The sequence below is a fragment of the Bos indicus genome, chromosome 21 (assembly GCF_029378745.1).
Source record: "Bos indicus isolate NIAB-ARS_2022 breed Sahiwal x Tharparkar chromosome 21, NIAB-ARS_B.indTharparkar_mat_pri_1.0, whole genome shotgun sequence".
NCBI lineage: Eukaryota > Metazoa > Chordata > Mammalia > Artiodactyla > Bovidae > Bos > Bos indicus.
The window spans coordinates 32602957-32625172 of record NC_091780.1 but is presented as its reverse complement, the minus strand read 5'-3'; the positions used below and the strand labels follow the sequence as shown (position 1 = coordinate 32625172).

The 22216-nt window shown below is 38.6% G+C and overlaps 1 protein-coding gene across 21 annotated transcripts in view; it reads left to right on the top strand.

The window, feature by feature from the left end:
- The window catches only part of PEAK1 (pseudopodium enriched atypical kinase 1), a 315210-nt gene that overhangs the window by 228135 nt on the left and 64859 nt on the right, over positions 1 to 22216 (top strand). For all 21 annotated transcript variants that reach the window (XM_070775350.1, XM_070775352.1, XM_070775332.1 and 18 more), the window contains one exon: positions 15404 to 18660. In XM_070775350.1, the coding sequence (XP_070631451.1) occupies positions 15518 to 18660 (3143 nt within the window). In that variant the 5' untranslated portion in view covers positions 15404 to 15517. The remainder of the gene's footprint in view (positions 1 to 15403; positions 18661 to 22216) is intronic.

Here is a 22216-nt window from a genome sequence, read left to right as displayed (position 1 = left end):
TTTATTAAGTGCTTATTATTTATCAGTCTCTGTTAGGCACTTTACATATTTTATCTTTTTTGAGACACAGTTGACATTTAACATTGTGTAAATTTAAGGTATGCAGTGTGTTGATTTGATACATTTATATATTACAATATGATTACCACCATAGCATACCATAGAATTAGCTCACCCCACTATCACATCATATAATTATCATTTTTTGTGTGTGTGGTAGAACATTTAAGACCTAGTCTCTTAGCAACTTTTAAGTATGTAATACAGTATTGTTGTCTATAATCAGTATGCTCTGAATTAGACGCCCCCAAAACTTACTTATCTTCTAAGTATGACTACATCTCCCAATTCTCCTATCCTTCAGTCCCTGATAACCACCATTTGGGTTTCCCAGCTAGCTCAGTGGTTTAAAAAAAAAAAAAAATCCACCTGCCACTCAGGAGATGCAGGTTTGATCCCTGGGTCAGGAAGATCCCCTGGAGAAGGAAATGGCAACCCACTGCAGTATTCTCACCTGGGAAATCCTATGGACAGAAGAGCCTGGCGAGTTATAGCCTGGCGAGTTATAGTCCATGGGTCACAAAAGAGTCAGACATGACTTAGTGACTAAACAGCAGCAGCAACCACCATTTTACTCTGTTTCTATGAGATTGGGTTTTTAGGGTTTTTTTAGATTGTACATGTAAGTGATATAGTACTTGTCTTTTCTGTCTGACTTATCCCACTTAGCATAACACCTCAAGGTCTATCCATGTTGTCACAAATGGCAGGATTCCTTCCTTCTCATGGCTGAGTAATATGTTGTATGTACAACATCTTCTTTGGTTATTCATCCACTGATGGTCTTGTAAGTTGTTTCCATTTCTTGTCTATTGTAAATAATGCTGCAGTAAATGTGAGAGTACAGGTATCTTTTTAGTGAATTGTTTTCATTTCCTTTGGATGTATACCCAAGAAGTGGAATTGCTGGATCATATTTGCAGTCCTATTTTTTTTAATTTTGAGGAACCTCCATACTATTTTGCATAGCGGCCTAACCAACTTACATTCCCATCAGTGGTGCACAGGAATTCCCTTTTTCCACATCCTCATCAATACTTTTTTATCTCTTGTCTTCTTAATGATAGCCATAACAGATGTGAGATGATATCTCACTGTGGTTTTGATTTGCATTTCCTGATGACTAGTGATGCTGAGCATCTTTTCATATACTGGCTGGTCATTTGGATGTCTTCTTGGAAAAACGTCTGTTCAGTTCTTCTGCCTATTTTTACATCATATTTTTTATCTTTCTGTTATTGAGTGTATGAGTTCTTTATATATTTAGATATTAACCCCTTGGGCTTCCCAGATGGCGCTAGTGGTACAAAACCCACCTGGTAAAGTGGGTAATCTGGGTAAAGAATCAATGCAGGAGACCCAGGAGACGTGGGTGTGACCCCTGGGTCAGGAAGAGCCTCTGGAGGAGGGCATGGCAACCCACTCTGGTATTCTTGCCTGGAGAATCCCCTGGACAGAGGAGCCTAACAGGCTACAGTCCACAGGGTCACAAAGAGTTGGACATGACTGAAGTGACCTAGCACACACCCAAGCATTAACCCCTTATCCAGTATATTGTTTGCATATATTTTCTCCCATTCTGTAACTTCTTTTTTCATTTTATTGATTTTTGCTGTACAGAAGCTTGTTAGTGTGATGTAGCTCCACTTGTCAATTTTTGCTTTTGTGGCTTGTACTTTTGATATCATATCCAAAAACTGTTCCCAAGACCAGTGTCAAAGAGCTTTTTCCCTGTGTTTTCTTCTAGAAGTTTAACAGTTTCAGATCTTATGTTCAAGACTTTAATCCATTTTGAATTGATTTTTGTGTGTTGTCTAAGATGGGGGTCCAGTTTCATTCTTTGGCATGTGGCTGTCCAGTTTTCCCAGCACTATCTATTGACGAGACTGTCCTTTCTCCATTGTGTTATTCTTAGCTCCTTTGTTATAAACTAATTGGCTATATATTCCTGGGCTTATTTCAGGGCTCTCTGTCCCATTTGTCTATATGTCTGATTTTACTGTTTTACTTACTATAGCTTTGCAGTATACTTTGAAATTGAAACACATGATGCCCCCGCCTTTTTCTTTCTCAGGATTGCTTTGGCTATTCAGGGTCTTTTGTGTTTCCATACAAATTTTAGGGATCTTTTTTTTTTTATTTCTGTGAAAAGAAAATGCCATTAGAATTTTAACAGGGACTACATTGAGTCAAAAGGTAAGAGATTAAATTGTTATTTTGAAATCAGTTGTGTTTCTACACACTATCAATGAAATATATGAAAAATAAAACAATCCCATTTATGATGGTATCAAAGACAATAAAATACCTAGGAGTAATTTTAACCAAGTGAAAGTGAAAGATTTATACAATGAAAACAATATTTTGTTGAAAGAAATTGAAGACAACACAAATGGAAAAATATTCTGTTTGTGGATTAGAAGAATTAATATTGTTAAAATGTCCTTACTACCCAAAGCCATCTATAGATTCAGTACAATTCATTTTAATGACAATTCTATGGGGTAGGTGATTATTATACTCCTTTAGCAGATGCTTAGCAAGTTAATAATGTAAATGAGATCAGAAAAGGAATGATTACCTGACATAAGAGAATATTGTTTTTAAGCACTGCTTTTCAAACTTCAATAACTTATAGGCTCCTTTTAACTGATTTTAAAGCTACAGTCTTTTAGTATTGATGTACATTATTATAATTTTACTTAAATATGAACAAATATAAAATTAGGTATAAATTCTTTATGCTTATATTTCTTATGTAGCTATAAACTAAAACATTTAAAAGTGAGGTACCCCAAGAAAAAAGCCTGTAAAACTAATGAAATTCAAATTAACAACACTATTTTTGTACAATAGATATTGTGGTGAAACAATTGCTGCTGACAAGTGAATACAGAGCTGCCTGCAACCCCACTGATTTTTTTTTGGCACCTTTCATTACCATTGGCTCTCTTCTTCTGCCACACTCCTTTCCAGAATATTGAAAATTCAAGGCTGGTACAAAGTGCAGTGACTGCACCATGATGTCATTTCGGTCTTTACTTAGTGGAACTGTGTCATTTACATATTAAGTAAACCTCTTCTTTTCTCCTTATTCCTAACAATCAAAGTAGTGTGCTTGATACAAGCTCAGGTTAGAAAAACAAATATATATGTGTATTTGTAATACTGTTACAAATCATGATGCTGTGCTTAGTTAATAAGTGGCCATTGTAGTGTTCCATTCTATGTTTACTTTAGATTGTAAACTTTGGTTTCAGTTCAATAGAGGGTCAGTTTTGGAGTACTCATCAGTTCAGTTCAGTTCAGTCGCTCAGTCGTGTCCAACTCTTTGCGACCCCATGAATCACAGCACGCCAGGCCTCCTTGTCCATCACCATCTCCCAGAGTTTACTCAAACTCTCAACCATCGAGTCGGTGATGCCATCCAGCCATCTCATCCTCTGTCGTCCCCTTCTCCTCCTCCCCTCAACCCCTCCCAACATCAGAGTCTTTTCCAATGAGTCAACTCTTCGCATGAGGTGGCCAAAGTACTGGAATTTCAGCTTTAGCATCATTCCTTCCAAAGAACACCCAGGACCGATCTCCTTTAGAATGGACTGGTTGGCTCTCCTTGCAGTCCAAGGGACTCTCAAGAGTCTTCTCCAACACCACAGTTCAAAAGCATCAATTCTTCAGCGCTCAGCTTTGTTCACAGTCCAACTCTCACATCCATACATGACCACTGGAAAAACTATTGCCTTGACTAGATGGACCTTTGTTGGCAAAATAATGTCTCTGCTTTTCAACATGCTATCTATGTTGGTCATAACTTTCCTTCCAAGGAGTAAGCGTCTTTTAATTTCATGGCTGCAATCACCATCTGCAGTGATTTTGGAGCCCCCAAAAAGAAAGTCTGACACTGTTTCCACTGTTTCCCCATCTATTTCCCATGAAGTGATGGGACCAGATGCCATGATCTTCTGAATGTTGAGCTCACACACCCTTGAAAATACATCCTGGATCCCAGGTTGATACTCTTCATGTATTTTAAGCCATTATTTATTTATGTGGTGTTCAGTCGCTAAGTTGTGTCTGACTCTGCGACCCCATGGACTGCAGCACGCCAGACCTCCCTGTCCCTCACCATCTCCTGGAGTTTGCCCAAGTTCATATCCATTTAATCAGTGGTTCATATCCATTTAATCAGTGATGCCATCCAACCATCTCATCCTCTGCCACCCTCTTCTTCTGCCTTCAGTCTTTCCCAGCATCAGAGTCTTTTCCAGTGGGCTTCAGCTTCAGCATCAGTCCTTCCAATGCATATTCAGGGTTGATTTTCCTTAGGATTGACTGGTTTCTTATATATTTATTAGAATAATCCTCCAAATACTTGTAACAGGAAAGACTGTTAAGCTAATTTATTATGATATCTCTATGATAACTCTTTGAAAGCAATAAATTTATATTTCTATAAAGTATTGTATAACTCAGACTTTCATTAATTTAGAAGTACTTTTTCTCTTTAGAATTTCTAGTTATAAATGTCTTATGGAATGTACTGTTACTCTGTTCTGTAACTGGGAAGGTAAATTTTAGTTTGACTAGAAAAAGAATGCCTCCTACCAAATTTTTAAGTCATGCAAGACAATAAAGAATAAAGCCTCCGGAAATGGTGAAGCATGATAACAAAGGACATTATCGCTTCCCCTGATTATGTTGCTGTAAGCATTCAAGTGGGATTTCTCTCAAAATAATCGGCTCTTTCTTGGGTCTCTTTCCTTCCCAACCTCTTTCTCCCCTCCTTTTCTTCTTTCTCTTACCTTTGACTCTTTCACTTCCTCATTTTCCCTCTTTCTTATTCCCTTCTTTCAAACATGAAATCACCTATCTTTTCACATCTCAATTAGTCTACAGTCTCGCTTTCTTCATTTGACAGTTGACAACAGTGGAGAAGAATACAGTAAGGTTCTTCTAACAGCGTCTCACCAATTGCTCTCAATCAGCCACTTCATAGGCCCTTCCAAATAAGGATGGTTCCTGACTCAGGCTGGTCTAGATGAAAGAGCATACTTAATTTGCCTCAGAATATTCACTCCAATACTCTGAAGTACAAAAAGAAAAAAAAAGCACCACCTTTGGGGCAGCCCAGGTAGCTATTTGGCTCTTAGTTTTACACCTAACTTGCTCTTCAGTGAGTACATGGACCCTGCAATCTCAGGAGTGAGCTGGGGATGGTGGGGTGTGCCTACTTCTAACACTGCTTTGCTCAAGATGGAATTCCACTATGATAAGCAGTGCTGCTGTTGAGTGAGCTGTTTTTCAGGCACCACCGTGCTTACATTTAAAGCAGCCTCCAGATACCATACGTAGCTGAACTCCACCATTATACGTGCATGCATTCATCCATTCTGGCTCTGCACGTTAGCTGTGTGACCTTGGACAAGTCTCAGTTTCTTTATCAGTGAAGTGGGGCTATACATATCAGAGAGTTTTATGAGAATTAAGAGTTTTCATGGGTAAAGAGCTTTAAATGGTGCCTGGCATTAACTGGCTAAAATTGCTTTCATTCAGGAAGCACTTATTTAGTATCTGCTATATTCCAAACAATCCAAGAGATCTAGAGATGAAAAAGACACAGCCCTGCCTTCTGGGGACCTATATAATATAACATGGTCTTACAATAAAGATATTTAGGGAGTTAGGTAAAGCTTCATCACAGGTAAATTTTGAACTGGGTCTTGAAGGGTAACCAGACTCTTGCCAAATGGAACGGCATTAGAGAATATACATTCCAAGCAGAGGGAATCATTTGTGAGTAGAGTAAAACTGAAAAATACTATGGAGTCCTTGGCTGTTATTAGATAACATTTTCACCTGCTCTCTGATGCCTACCTTCTTACATAGGGGTCTGAAGTGGGTTCAGTGAACATCTTGGAAATTATAATCTTATAACTAGCTGTTACCTAATTTATAATAATAATAATTATTTAACTGGTTCATCAAAGAATTTGAACTGAAAAAACATGTCGGGGCCTTAGCAGTGCCTCTTCACAGTGACGCATCTGCTGTTGCACAATCCTTATCCTGAGATGACCACCATGTGACAGGAACAGTAAATTGTTAGAAAAAAACTGGTGGTTAGAACAACTGGAAGTGGGTGGTCTTCCTCCTTTCAGCAGAGCTTTTTAGTTAAGGTTTCTAAATGAAGTAGGTCTTACCTTGGTTTCTTCTTTAGACAGAAGAACCTTAAGTCTTAAGATCTTGCCTGTTCTTATCATTAGCAAAGAATTGTGTTTTTTTTCCCCCTTTGGTCAAATCTCAAATTAAGAAGGTTCCTTTTATTCATGGAATTTCCATTTATGTGCCCAATTCAAGCTGTGTTTTATCTCCTACAAAGCCTCTTCCTGCAGCTTTGCTTTCACTTCCTCTCCCCACCCTTGTAGTCATGTACTGAAGGGTTTGGCAGCTGGTTGAGGTATCCGTCAGCATTTTTCACTGTGGAAGGAGAAAAGGTTGGAAACAGTTACGTGGGGATACTTGTCACATTTTCCTTTCCTTTTTTATTTAAGTGACCCACTCGTTCCATTACAAAAGCCTAATGAGAACCTTGGCTTGTAAATTTTACTTTAGTAGCCTGGAGCTGGACTACAGTAATGTGTTGGATGACATATAAGCAATAGTTTCTCAGTGAAGAGTATCCTTAAAAGCCCATGTGAAACAGTGAGAATTCTTGATTCTGCCCCTTTGACAGTATGACAGGTTTTATGAAGAGCGATAATGGGCTCTGGGAGTCATAGGATTGGGGAAGGAGCTGAGCAGTCCATTCTCCATCCTCATTTATTAACAGATTCTCCTTGGATGCCTTTAGGACATACTCTGCTTATGGTATTTAATATACCACCAGCACGCTCTCACCTTCTTCACTGACTTGGAAATTGCATCTAGCTTGAGGAGCTCTGACTCTTTCTGTGGGCCTGTCTATTCCAACTTTGAGATCCTGTGTGGATTTGGCTGTCTTGTATCAAATCTGCTTGAAACAGTTGGACTATAAGCAAACTAATTATATCATTACTGTATAGCAGTAGAGAGAGTAAAAAACAGTATAGATTCTTTAAAAGCTGTCATGACTAGACGTGAAATAAGCTACCCGTGAACAGCTTCATCTATAGCCTGAAGGGTTTTGGCCTTGAAAACTGTCAAATATTAAATCAGATTTTAGATCGTGGAATCCTGGCTAGCTCCTAGGGGCAACTTCAGCCATTACACTTTGTCACCGAGCATTTCATCTGCAGGATTTGCTTTGAGATTATAAGGGAGGCGGAGACCAATGAGTTTTTCCTTATCCAACGTTCCATTTGATGCTCCATAGCTGACCTGTTTTGGCAAACAAATAGAAGACACCAGGGTAGACTGTCATATATCCTTGCTTAAGTGCCTCAGGAGACACATTTTTTATTTCTCAAGCATGACTTTGGTGGCTAGAGTTTCCCATTTTGGAGGTGTCAGTGTTGAGCAGACAAAGCTGCTAGTTATTGATTGCCATTGAAGTCATTTCAAAGGCAGTAAAACCCAAGGACTGCTCTTTGGATAGAGCTACAACTGGTGTAGCTTCTCTTTCTAAGAGCCTGTTATAAGTTAAAATAGTTTTGACAGTGTCTTTAAGTGCACATCTTTGTCTCCAAACATAATTAGTGTTGAAAAATGAAACCCTCATAGTTAAGGCTTTGTGACTTAGACAGCAGCTCCATCTGCTGCTTGCTAAAGGTGTTTGCTTGGTTCATCTCTTGGTTTTATAAGATTGAATACAGACGGACACAGAACTTAGAATGCCAAACCCAAGGCTTCAGTTTTATTGATGGGTTTCTATTGCACACAGCACTGACATAAGCTGATTGTGTTCCTGGTGAACCTCATTTGTCTATCCTGTTGATAATGTGATAGCTGCTAATCAACTCAGCAGCATCTCTTGACTGAATTGACTTATGTGCACTCAAAATAGAGAATTATTTTTACTGTCTACCAGCCTTAGAAAAAGCAAATATACTCTACTACTTACAAAGAGAAAATTTAATCCCTCTCTTTCATCAGTGGGTTTAACTTGGTTAACAAGATATTAGGCTGGGATGCCTTATTCTTTGTCATCAGTACCACATAGGCTAAGTAGACAGGAATTTTTTTTTTTTTTTAAGATTCTTGATAACTGAAAGGAACTTCCACAAACTGCTAATAGAAGTCACTTCTGAATAATAGGATTATGCATGATTTCATTTTCTTTATGCTTTTCTGAGTTTTCACAGTGAGCATACATAAGAAAAGAGCAAATATTTTATATTACAAAAGAAAAAAGTAATTTAAAACCAGAACATCCTATAGGTAGCTATAGCCTTGAGTTGCTGTTCTCAGTCTTTCTCATTCATTTGTGTGGCCTTTTCTGGGCTTCAGTTTCCCTTGTCAATAAAAGAGAAGAATTGAACTAAGGGCCTGCTCAATTTTAACATTCTAAGGTTTGTAATTATTAATATCTACCCCCTTTTTTTTCTCTTTTCAGCCTCTCACACTCCCCTGTGTCTGTTTCCAGTATTTGTAGTCAACATGATCTAGTTTTTGCCATATTTAAATAAGGAAATCCTTTCAAGACCCCCTCCCCCATACTCCCAGCTCTTTCTTTCTTCTACCTCCCACTTAAACTTTGCCAAAAAGTTATCTAAAATTACTCTCTCTCATCCCTCTTCGACTCACCACAGTCTGCTTTCCATCCCTGCCACTGCACCAGAATAATCTGGGCTGAGATCACCAGTGAGCTCACAGTGCCAAGTGCAGTAGGCACATTCAAGTTCTCATTCTCTGTTACCTCTCAGCAGCATTTGAAGTACACACAATGAAATCTCATCTGGCTTCTATATCATTACACTTAGGGCTGTTATTTTTGAGTTTACTTTGGGGGATATCCTCTTCTCCCTGGTTCACCTGCCAAGGCTACCTCCCAAGCTCACTCTGTTTTCTTTTTGGCCTAGCTATTCCTGTCTTAGTAGATCCCAAACAGAAGAGAACAGCAGAATTCCCTTGTGTCCCAGACTTCTAAATTCAACTGCTTGGTCTGTAGTATGCAGGCTAACAAAATATGGACTCGTAATCTTCCCTCCAAATGTTACACCTCCTCCAGAATCATCAGTCTCAATAAATGGCCCCACAAATCACTTGAATGCATAAACCTAAATCCTCAATGTCTAAAATCCAGGGTTTCATCATATACCTTTATCCACTTTCCCTGAAGCTACATCCTCATACAGATCCTTGCCATATCTTATTTTGCCCACAACTGCCCTTTAAATAGTCTCCTGGCCTCTTGTACTGTTCTCCCCTAGTCCATTCCCTATACAGCAGCCAGAACTGTCTTTTATTTTTTTAAGTCAGATTTATTGAGGTTTGATTTATATATAGTAAAATTGCCTTTTTTAAGTATACAGTTCTATGAGTTGTGACAAATGCATGCAAGCATATAACCACCACCGTACAATATTTGGATTGTTTTCAGTTTTTACCTGTCAACCTTTGCATACTGTGTTTAGTGTAAACACAAGTTTTCATACCTGGAATGTAATTGCTGGGTTACCTGGGAAGTTTATGTTTAACTTTATAAGAAACTGCCAAACTGGTTTCTGAAGTGACTGAACTATTAGCATTCCCAGTAGCACTGGGTAAGAATCTCAATTGCTCCATATCACATCCTCCTTAACCCCAGTTTTTGGTTTTAACTTATTTTAATTATTCCAATAGATGTATGGCAGTACTTACTGTAGTTTTAATTTGTATTTCTGTATGACTAATGATATTTAACGTCTTTCCCTTGTTTATATGCAATCCCTTTACCTTTGGTGGAGTATCTGCTCAAATCTTTTGCATTTATTTTTATTGGATTTATTTTTCTTGAATTTTGAAAGTTCTTCGTATATTCTGGATACAAAGTTCTTTGTTAAATATGAACATTGCAAAAAATTTCTTATCTGTGGCTTGTCTTTTCATTCTCTTATCAATCAGTACCTTTGTCAAAACAATTTTAGTAAACACTAAATTATCAGTTTTTTCGCTATGGATCATGCATTTAGTGTGGTATCTAAGAACTCTTCTTATCCCAAAGTTGCAAAGAATTTTTCCTGTATTTGCTTTCAAAAGTTCTGTAGCTTTACATTTTATACTTAGATCTGTGATCCCTTTTGAATTCATTTTTGTGTATGAGGTGTGACTATGGATTAAGGTTCATTTTTTTGCCTATGGATATCCAGTTTTTCTAGCACATTTGTTGAAAGGTATCCTTTTCATTTTATCAAAAATCAATTAACTATATTTGTGTGGATCTATTTCTGGTCTCAGTTCTCTTCTATGTCTGTTCTGATCTATATCCAGGATCAGTAACCTTTTTCTTTAAAGAACCAAATCATAAATATTTTAGGTTTTACAGGTGAAAAAGCAGAAACCAAGATATTGTTATGTAAACACTTGTATAACAAGAAAGAAAATACATTTCCATGAATTTCATTACAGAATTCAAAATGCAAAAATTGAGGATAGTTTTTTTTTTGTAAGACAGCTCTACTTAAGAAGAAGAATGGAATTCTGTTTCAGGAGAGGGATAAATAGTTTGTGCTAAGATCAACAATGATTAATTTTGCTTCGTTCAGGTTCAGAATTAGTGTTTCCTGTCATCAAAGCTGATTACAAATATTTATTTATTGATGCATATCTGTAATGAAATTTCACATATTTTTATCTTTGAAAATGCTTTTCATACAAGTGATTCATGTGGCAGTGGAAATGAAATTTATGGAGTGCTGAAAAGTACTGCAAAATGATGAGGGTGCTACATGGTCTGTCATAACTACTCAGTTCTCCATTGTAGCACAGAAACCACCATCAGTACAGTTCAGTCCAGTCACTCAATCGTGTCCGACTCTTTGCAACCCCATGGACTGAAGCACGCCAGGCTTCCCTATCCATCACCAACTCCCACAGGTTGTTCAAACTCATGGCCATCGAGTCTGTGATGCCATCCAACCATCTCATCCTCTGTCATCCCCTTCTCCTGCCTTCAGTCTTTCCCAGCATCAGGGTCTTTTCTAATGAGTCAGTTCTTCACATCAGGTGGCCAAATATTGAAGCTTCAGCATCAGTCCTTCCAATGAATATTAAGGACTGATTTCCTTTAGGATTGATTGATTTGATTTCCTTGCAGTCCAAGGGACTCTCAAGAGTCTTCTCAAATGCCACGGTTCAAAAGCACCAATTCTTTGGCGCTCAGCTTTCTTTATGGTCCAGGTCTCACATCATACATGACTACTGGAAAAACCATAGCTTTGACTAGATGGACATTTGTTGGCAAAGTAATATGCTTTTTATATGCTTTTTAATACTGTCTAGGTTGGTCATAGCTTTTCTTCCAAGGAGCAAAGGTCTTTTAATTTCATGGCTGCAGTCACTATCTGCAGTGATTTTGAAGCCCAAGAAAATAAAGTCTGTCACTGTTTCCATTGTTTCCCCGTCTATTTGCCGTGAAGTGATGGGACATGCCATGATCTTCATTTTTTTGAATGTTAAGTTTTAAGCCAGCTTTTTCACTCTCCTCTTTCACTTTCATCAAGAGGCTCTTTAGTTCCTCTTCACTTTCTGCCATAAGGGTAGACAATATGCAAACAATTGGACCTGGCTATGTGCCAATAAAACTTCATTTATGGGCACTGAAATCTGAATTTCATTTAATTTTGACTTGTCACAAAATAATACTTTTAATTTTTTTCAACCATTTAACAATTTTAAAAACATCTTTAGCTTATGAACATACAAAAACATGCAATAGACTATATTTGCCCTATGTGTTGTAATTTGTTTATCCCATTTCTCTCATGTATACATATTTCTATCCTTTTGCCAGTTCTACCTTGTCAGGATTACTATAGCTTAAGAGTCTTTTTTTTTTTTTAAGTAATTTTAAAATGTTTATTTACTGAATGACAGTTATTTTATACTACATTGATGGGCCTCTAAAATAATTCTATTAAACAGCTATGAAAAATTGTATAACCATTAAGGTACCATATACATTAAAGGAAAATTTACTTTTTCTATGGATCATATGAACATTAAAATAACATTAGCAGAATAATTATTTTGCTACATATTCACAAATTTTATCAGTTATTTAGCATATTTATTGTTCATATTTGGTCACTGATATTTTTCTGTATAATGTAGTTTTAGTATATTTTTTTGTAATATTTTCAAAAAATTAGCTATAATACCACAAAGTTGCATCTTATGGTTAATAAACTTAAAGCTGTTGATATCCTTAATTGACTCTTCTCTATAATCATAGCATTTTTAATTGAGAAAATATTCTTCCTACAGATGCTGATATATGTGGTAAGCTCAAAGCAAATTCCTCAACAAAGGAGGAAATTCTCAATTCTAATTTTATTTTGAAATTAGTAAATGTTTCAGGTCAGATACCTTCATAGTTTCTGACTTTCTTCCTCCATTCAGAGTACTGTTCTTTTTTTTTTTTTTTTAACTTTACAATATTGTATTGGTTTTGCCATATTAAAATCTTAAAATCCAGTAATATGAGTCCTGCAACTTTGTTCTTTTCTGAAATTATTTCTGGCTATTTTAGTTTCTTGGCCTTGCTATATACATTTTAGAATCAACTTGATGATTTCTACAAAAAATCCTCTCAGATTTTGGTTGGAATTACGTTGAATCTGCAGAGCAACTTGGGGAGAATTGACATCTTAATTACACTGAGAGAACTTGATATATTTCTCTATTTATTTAGGTCTTTGATCTCTTTAATCAGTCTTTTAGTTTTTTGCATATAGATTTTACACATACTATATTAGACTCATACCTAAGTATTTCAGGTTTTTTGGTCAAAGCTGTCTTTTTAAAATATAGATTATGTCATCTTGTTTCCTTGTTTGAAACCCTTTGGTGGGTTCCCACTGCCCTTAGGAAACTCTATACTTTAAAGGACTATAAAAGACCCCACATGATGTGGACCCTGCTCTCTTTTTCAGCCTAATTTTATGCCATTCTTCCCCTTGCTCAAAATGTTTCAGTCTAAGAATAGCAAGAAATGGTTTTATCAACTAAAGTATATAACTTTTAGAACATTTGAAAGAGTAAATTAATACTTTCAAACAAACACTTGAAAAATATATTTTAACTTTATTGAAAAAAGACATTCCATGATCTCCAGCAAAGAATGAACTTAGATTTTGGCCAAGTCATTGGACTCTCTGTGTGGAATTCTTTGATCTTTGTCTGCATTTCTTCCACTGAGGCAGAGTGCTCTGTGAGTGTTGTTTACAAGGGATGTAGCTTTGTATATATTAGCTAAAGAAAATGTTCTTTCCTTTCTTATAAATGTGCTGAAACTTGACGAAAGGCTGTGTTTCTGACAAACCAAAGACACTGGTCACTGTCATTGTCCATGAATGAAGATAAACTTTCCAGCTATTAAAATAGTTCTTACATGTACATGCCCACTGCCAGCTTTATTATAATATCCAAAGTGGAAACATAAGATTGTAGTGGGAAGGTCTGTAGCACTGTGCCAAAGAGAGAGACAAGAGAGAGAGAGAGCCACAAGATTTTTTTTTTTTTAAGATAAGCCTCAAACTAGCACATTTAATCAACCAGTATTTATCCAGCTCCTTGCTATTGTTGTTACTAAGTCGTGTCTTAACTCTCTGCGAGCCCATGGAACGTAGCCCACTAGGCTCCTCTGTCCATGGAATTTCCCAGGAAGAATACTGGAGTGGGTTGCCATTTCTTCTTCTCCAGGGGATCTTCCTGACCCAGGGATCAAACCTGTGTCTCCTGTTTTGGCAGGCAGATTCTTTACCACTGAACCACCAGGGAAGCCCATCCAACTCCTTACATTAGACATATAGAAATGAATAAGATATAGCCCAGGCTTTAAAAAGTTCAAAAACCAGTGAGAAAATAGACAATTAAAAGTGAAAGTGCTTGTTCATGGAGATGTGTCTAAGTGACTTTGATGGTACCAAGGAGAAATGAGTAGCCCAGTGGGATTTAGAGTTTGAAAAGACTAGTTGATTTTTTAAGGCATAAGGCTAGAAGGGAGGCAAGGACTATATCCTAAATACCTAAGAGGCTTGTATTTCATCCTGTAACTCAGAGGTTCCAACACCTCAGTGTACATAGAATTACCTGGAGACCTTGTTTAAAGATCAGATTCCTGGACTCTTCTGTAAAAGACTGACTTTGGGTGTTTCCCCAGGTGGTTCTTACCCATCTAGCAACCCCTATCTGACATTTTTGGAGCCAATGCATTAGGTAATATTGAACCACAGAATAGTTCAGCTAGGTAATATGGTGATCATATTAAAATTATAGGAAAAAAAATCTGATAGTAGTAGAGAATGGTGGAGTCACTTGAGAATTCACTAAATGCAAATTCTGATGCAGTAGGACTGGGATTGGACTTTAGATACTACATTTCTAACAGCCTTCAAGATGATGCTGATACTGCTCTACTAAGGACCACAGTTTGAGTAACAAAGGTAGAGAGGTTAGATTGGGATGGGGTGAGGCTACTGGCATGGAGATCAGTTAACAACCTATTGCAGGAACCTAGGCAAAAGATGGTGAGTATGTGAACTACCAGCAGTGTCTGGTAATAGGAAGGAGTGCCAGTGAAATGTAATAGATAAAGTTGGCAAGACTAATTTACAAAAGGCTTTAGGGTGTGTAGTTAGGCGTGAGGGGAGAGGTGTCAAGAATGATCTGAAGGTTGAAGCTTAGCTATCTAGGTAGATGATAGTGACAGTAGCTGAATTAGGATAAAGACAGGGGCAGAAGGTGGCCTGGAGGGTAGAGGAGGGCTGGCTAGAGTATAAAAGCATCTCAACAGTTGAGAAAATAGGTGGCCAAACAATTAGTCCTGGATGCATTGTGTTTGAGGAGTCTACGAGGTATCCAAACATAAAGGGTAGGCAGAAGAAGAGGAACCCACCATGAACTAAGAAGTTTTAGGTTGGAGGATAACAGAAAGAATGGTTTCATTTCCAAGAGGGGAAGCTCACAGTATCACTGTCACAGAGACATCAAATGAAATATTATATATACTTGGTTCAGTGAGAATGCATAAAATTATGGCTTAAAAACTAGCATTTCAAAATGCTAATTAACTAAAGAGAACTCATAAAGTGCCCAAATTGGTTTATTTCTCAGTCTTTTGATTTAAGGAAAGTTGGAGCCAATATTTTCTAATTATTCATCAAAATAAACTTCATAGTACCTTTTCCATTCAGATCTTCTTCTTCTCTCCCCCTTCTGCCATCAGGTTGATCACACTTAGAAGAGCTGCTAAGGAACACAGGGGAGGTGAAGACTAACAGATGAAAGTTTTGCCATGCACTGAAAGGAGAGCATTGTCTGTGAAGTTCTATTTTTAAAAATGTCTGCTTGTAATACCTTTACTGAACACGTTTGGAAACCTGGTGAATGCAAGAACTGCTTTAAACCTAAAAGTTTACACCAGCTACCCCCAGACCCTGAGAAGGCACCCATCACCCATGGCAACAAAACTAATGCCAACCATAGTAACAACCACCGTATCAGGAACACTGGAAACTTCCGGCCTCCTGTGGCTAAAAAACCCACTATCGCTGTGAAGCCCACTATGATGGTGGCAGATGGGCAAAGTGTGTGTGGTGAGCTTAGTATACAGGAACACTGTGAGAATAAACCTGTCGTCATAGGATGGAACCGAAACAGGATGGCCCTGAATCAGAAACCACTTAATAATAATAATGAAGATGATGTTGAAGGATTTAGCCATGTCCCTAAGCCTTATGGGAATAACGATAGTGCAAAGAAGATTTCAAATAACAATAATGGACTAACTGAGGTGTTAAAGGAGATAGCAGGCTTGGATACCACCCCTCAAATAAAAGAAAATGAGACTAACTCCAGAGAGACATTCTTAGGAAGAATAAATGATTGCTATAAACGATCCCTGGAAAGAAAGCTTCCACCAAGTTGCATGATGGGCGGGATGAAGGATACTCAGGGCAAGCACGTTATTCTGAGTGGGAGCACAGAAGTGATCAGTAATGAAGGGGGTCGATTCTGTTACCCAGAGTTTTCTAGTGGTGAAGAGAGTGAGGAAGATGTGCTTTTGAGTAACATGGAGGAGGAGCATGAGAGCTGGGATGAGAGTGATGAAGAACTGCTGGCCATGGAGATTCGCATGAGAGGGCAGCCTCGCTTTGCCAACTTTCGGGCAAACACTTTGTCTCCTGTGCGATTCTTTGTGGACAAAAAATGGAATACCGTCCCCCTGCGAAATAAATCTCTGCAAAGAATCTGTGCTGTAGACTATGATGACAGTTATGATGAAATCCTGAATGGTTATGAAGAGAATTCTGTGGTCTCCTACGGACCAGGAAGCACTCAGAGCATGGTGTCATCCGACTCCACATCCCCAGATTCCTCTTTAACAGAAGAGTCACGTTCTGAGACAGCCAGCAGTTTATCCCAGAAGATCTGTAATGGGGGAATTGCTTCTGGTAACCCGGGAGATTCTAAGGACATGAAGCAAAGTGAGCCCAATTATGAAGGCCTCTCTGGTAATGATCAGGAGAAGGACTCCTCACAAGCCTCTAAAAGCTCGGTAAAAGTTCCAGAGACACACAAAGCAGTCCTTGCTCTCCGATTAGAAGAGAAGGATGGCAAGATTGCTGTACAGACTGAGAAGCCAGAAAGTAAAGCCTCTACAGATATTGCTGGGCAAGCGGTAACCATAAACCTTGTTCCTGTGGAAGAGCAAGCAAAGCCCTACCGAGTTGTGAATCTGGAACAGCCTTTGTGCAAGCCGTATACTGTCGTGGATGTGTCAGCAGCCATGGCCAGTGAGCACCTTGAGGGCCATGCTAACAGTCCCAAGACTAAAAGTTCATCTTCTACTCCAAACTCTCCGGTGACATCACCTGCATTGACATCAGGATACATAAGTGCCCATTTCCAAAAATCCAGTGCCATCCGCTACCAGGAAGTATGGACTTCCAGCACCAGTCCACGACAGAAGATACCTAAGGTTGAATTAATCAGCAGTGGGACTGGACCAAATGTCCCTCCAAGGAAAATCTGTCACAAATCAGCACCTACTTCACCCACAGCTACAAATGTTTCCTCCAAAACCATCCCTGTGAAGTCACCCAATTTGTCTGAAATAAAATTTAACAGTTATAACAATGCCGGTATGCCACCTTTTCCAATTATCATTCATGATGAGCCAACTTATGCTCGGAGTTCCAAAAATGCTATCAAAGTTCCCATTGTAATCAATCCAAATGCGTATGACAATCTAGCCATTTACAAGAGTTTTCTCGGAACCAGTGGAGAACTTTCAGTGAAGGAGAAAACCACAAGTGTAATAAGCCACACTTACGAAGAAATAGAGACTGAAAGCAAAGCGTCTGATAACGCTACTAGCAAACCCACTGAATGTCCCCAAGCTAAAGCGTTTTCAAACAGCACAGAGCGTAAAAGGGGCTCAGTGGCTCAGAAGGTTCAGGAGTTTAACAGCTGTCTTAACAGAAGTCAGTCTTCACCACAGAGAAGCTACAGTTCCAACCACAGCTCCCCAGCAAAGCTCCAGAGAACCACTCAAGAACCTGTGGCCAAAACAGAAAGCACTCAGGAGCCTCAGGTGGTGGGCGGTGGCAGTAGCACCCGAGAGAAAGCGAGCACCGTGCTTTCTCAGATGGTGGCTTCTATCCAGCCCCCACAGTCTCCTCCAGAAACGCCCCAGTCTGGCCCTAAAGCTTGCAGTGTGGAAGAGCTTTATGCAGTTCCTCCCGATGCCGGTGCTGCCAAGACTACACCCAAGGGTACACCGGTGCGCCCCAAATCTCTCTTCATGTCCCAGCCCAGCGCTGAGGCTGAAGCACCTCAGACCACAGAAAGTCCTACCACCAAAGCACAGAAAGATCCACTCACAAAGCCAGTCACCACCCCTCCCTCCAAATTAGTGACGAACCCCCAAAGCGATCCACCAGCCCCTTTTCCCCCACCACGCTCGACTTCGTCCCCTTACCATGCGAGTAACCTTTTGCAGAGGCATTTCACCAACTGGACCAAGCCAACCAGCCCGACCAGGTCAACGGAAGCTGAATCAGTTTTGCACTCTGAAGGCAGCAGGCGGGCAGCTGACGCAAAACCTAAACGCTGGATCTCATTTAAAAGTTTCTTCCGCCGTCGGAAAACAGACGAGGAGGATGACAAAGAGAAAGACCGGGAGAAAGGGAAACTGGTGGGCCTGGATGGCACAGTCATCCACATGCTGCCACCTCCTCCAGTTCAGCGCCATCGCTGGTTCACAGAGGCAAAAGGAGACTCCAGCGAGAAGCCAGCCATTGTCTTCATGTACAGGTGCGACCCTGCCCAAGGCCAGCTCAGCATGGATCAGGGCAAAGCCAGGGCAGAGCAGTCAGCAGTCACAGAGAAGGGGGGAGCAGAGGAGGGGTCACTACAGGACTCAGAGAAGAAGAAAAGGAGTCATTCATCTCCATCACAGATTCCTAAGAAAATTCTCAGGTATGTAAAATCTACTTGTGGAATATAGGAATTTTTTAAAACATATTTTCAGTTGCTGAGTTTTTTGCCATCTTTAAGGTTGTATGAGAGCTATTTTTGTTTTGTAAATAGCACTCAGTGGCCATCATCTATCTTTATAACTGCATTCCAAGAGTAGAATATTATTAAAATGATCGTATTGCACTGGACAAGTTTTATGGCCCTGGATCTTTAGCTAAAGTAGCCTGCTGCATTCTGGTAAATGCAGAGGAACTTTAACATAGACAAACAAATTTGTAACACTTTACTAGCAATAAATAGTATGTTTTGAAATGCTATGGTAGTATGAGGAAGAAATAAGATCAAATGAATAAATGGTGATACTGTTCTTTACTTCACTTTAAGTGAAGTCAAACTCTTTAAGCAATTTTTTTTTTTTTTGGCTTTCACTAAGGTGTTATGTCTATATGGATTATTTTTTAGGGGAATATTTGTTGTTTTTACTTCTATCTCTTTCTGTCCTATTTCATGTGTCATGGAAAGGTTGGGGAAATGGCAAGCAGTTTATACTTTTTTAACATGTAGGCGAAATAAGAGAAGTTAGTTATTAAGATTGAGACCAAGTGGTATAACTCTCAATCCAACTAGGCAAACTGCACACGCATACCCATTATCTAAGCATCAGTTTGCTTTAATACTTGAATACCTGTCTGTTGATCACCTACCCTTTATAAGTCATATCCCAAATATTTATATCAAATCCTTGTAATAGCCCTATAAGCTGAAAATCAGAGAAATTAAGAATTGGCCAGATTCACACAGCTAGTAATTGTCAGAGCTAGAATTCAAACCTTGATCTGTCTCACTCTACAACTTTTATTCTTCCTATAATGTTGCATTGTTAATGTACATAGAATCAAACAAAATGTTTATACTTTCACTTGTAATCACTCACATAAACATTTATGTTTAGGAAGTGTACGGTTTTTTTCTTTCTCATTTGTATTTTAAGCAAACTTAATGTACTCCCAATAAGAACAAGGGACTGTTAAAGGGGATGATTTCCTTGTATCCCCTGCCCTTTTTACTCTTACAAAGATACGCCCTGAGTATTCCATTCATCTGATTCTGAGTCTTCCTGCCTCTTGATTTACAGTGAGCCTTCTCTCCCAGGTCTGGCCTTCTCTCAGCAAAGACAGAAAACTCTGGTTCAGGACAGAGTCTCTCATCAGCTTTTCTTTAGAAAAATGTAAATAAAAATCAGCCCTTAATGCCTTCATTTCTTCTAGCAAAATGCCAGGAAATTTTATATATATTCTTTGCTAAATAAGCTTTTTATACATGCCTGCAACTAGTTGTCAAAATGCTAAGAAGTTACTATTTTCCTTAAATCCATGCAATAACAAAGCAAGTAGAATAGTGGTAATACATCCCTGGGAAAAATAGTCTTGTCATTGGTAGCTGAAAGTAGATGATAGAATATTGTACTCCAGTAGTAATAAAACACATGTATTGCAGGTTGCTCTTTCATTTAGAAAAGAAGCAATTTAAACAGTACATGGCTGGAGTTACCTATGACAGAATGGCAGATGGTTCATGAAAATCAATAAATGTCTTTACTCCTCATTAAGTATGGTTGTGGTGTGTTTATCCACATCCTGGAAGGCAGAGTCAAGGAATAATTTGGCTTCTGTTCAGTGAAATGAGATTCTCTACTTTAGCTGCATGGCCACTGTATGTGGGGGTGAGGGTAGCCTGGACCCTTGGCATGGCAGACCTCTTGCTAAACAGCTTATATTGTCAAAGGTTTACTTGCATATAGGCCAACCATAACTTCTACAATGTATTAGTTCTTTAAAGGTAGCATCCATTTATCCAAAAGATACAGTGCATTTATCTCACGGGTTGTCAGATTTGACCATATATCTCAATAACTGGAGGACTATTGAAACATAAATTGCTGGGCCAGGCCCCCAGAGTTTTTTGATTTGATAGGTCTGAGTTGGGTCCTTCTAACAAATTCCCAAGTGATGATGATGATACTAATCCTGGGGCCATACTTTGAGAACCACTGGTCTTCCTCCCATTTTCAAGATATGTACTATATTTTAAATAAAGGAATTTTGAGGCATTAAGCTTTTCTTAGAGGCACACTGGAATTTTCACATTTCATAATGTCCCAGACTAAGTAGAAAAAGAGGTATTAGTGTTAAACAGGTTTTTTTAAAAAAAACTTTTTGGAGAGTTTAAAACTTGAATACTCATGTTGAAAAATATACACCATTTGCTTTTTCAGTAATTATTTCATTTACTTGGATACACCATTAGTATTTACTTGAAGCAACTTTGAGAGGAAAAACATTACTGTCAAATGTCAACATTTGTGTTTCCAGCTTGATGGCAATGTGATCATTAAATTACCATCCCACGGCTGGGAACACATTGCTGGAAGAAATGAAAATGCAAGTTTTTCTATAAGTAAATGAAGATTCCAAATCTAAATGGTACATAAAGAATGAAAAATACTGTACCAAAGGCCAAACCCTAGGCTCTGAAAGATGAAAGACTTTGTAGAGCCTTGCATTATGAGTTGAGGTTTTTTACTAAGTTCATTTATTTGACTGTTCAAGGCACATAAATTGAATGTCTTAACTGTGCTGTCTATGTGCCATAGGGATAAACAGGGGTAAAGATTACCACACTGCTGAAACAGTGGGCATGGGTTTGACTTCAGCTTCAGCTGTCTGTCTGGACTTTCAGTCTGTAATTAATTTGGGGATATAATAGTAACATGTAAAAGACTTAGCACAGGGTCTGGCACATAGTAGGTGCTTAAAAATATTACTAGACCCTCTGCCCTCACTGTGATAAGTGCTAACCAATGTATGCTCAGAATGGCACAGAAGCACAAAAAACAGAGTGATTAAATCAGCTTAAAAGACATGAAGTCAGCTTCTCAGAAATGAAATACAAACCAGATATTAAATGACAAATGAGATTTTGCCAGGTGGCTGACGAAGACACTGTAGGCAAAGGAACAGTATATGCAAAGTCACAGAGATGATGATGGCAACAGAAGCAGGACAGGTGCCTGGAAACGAATAATGAATAAAGCAGTGGTTCTTCAGGTGTGGTGCGTGCAAGGTCAAATAGTGACCATGAAAAAGTCACCATTTTCATAATAATACCAAGACATTATTTGTCTTTTTCACTATGTTGGCATTTGCACTGAAGATGCAAAAACAATAATGGGTAAAACTGCTTACACCTGTGCGAATCAAAACCATGGCACCATGTGGTACCAGTAGTTTTAGAAAAACAAACATCAGTTTTACTTAAGAATGTCCTTGATGAAGTAGCACATCGTATTAAATCTCAACCCTTGAGTATGTATCTGTTAAGAAATTCTGTGTGATAAAATGAAAAGTACACAGAAAGTACTTGTGCTGCATACCAGAGTATGGTCGTCTCGAGGAAAACCATTTGCTAAATAGTTGGAGTTTCAAAATTTGAATTACAAAGCTGAACTAGCCTCTTTTTTATGGACCATCTTAAAAGAACAAGTGGCAGACCAGCT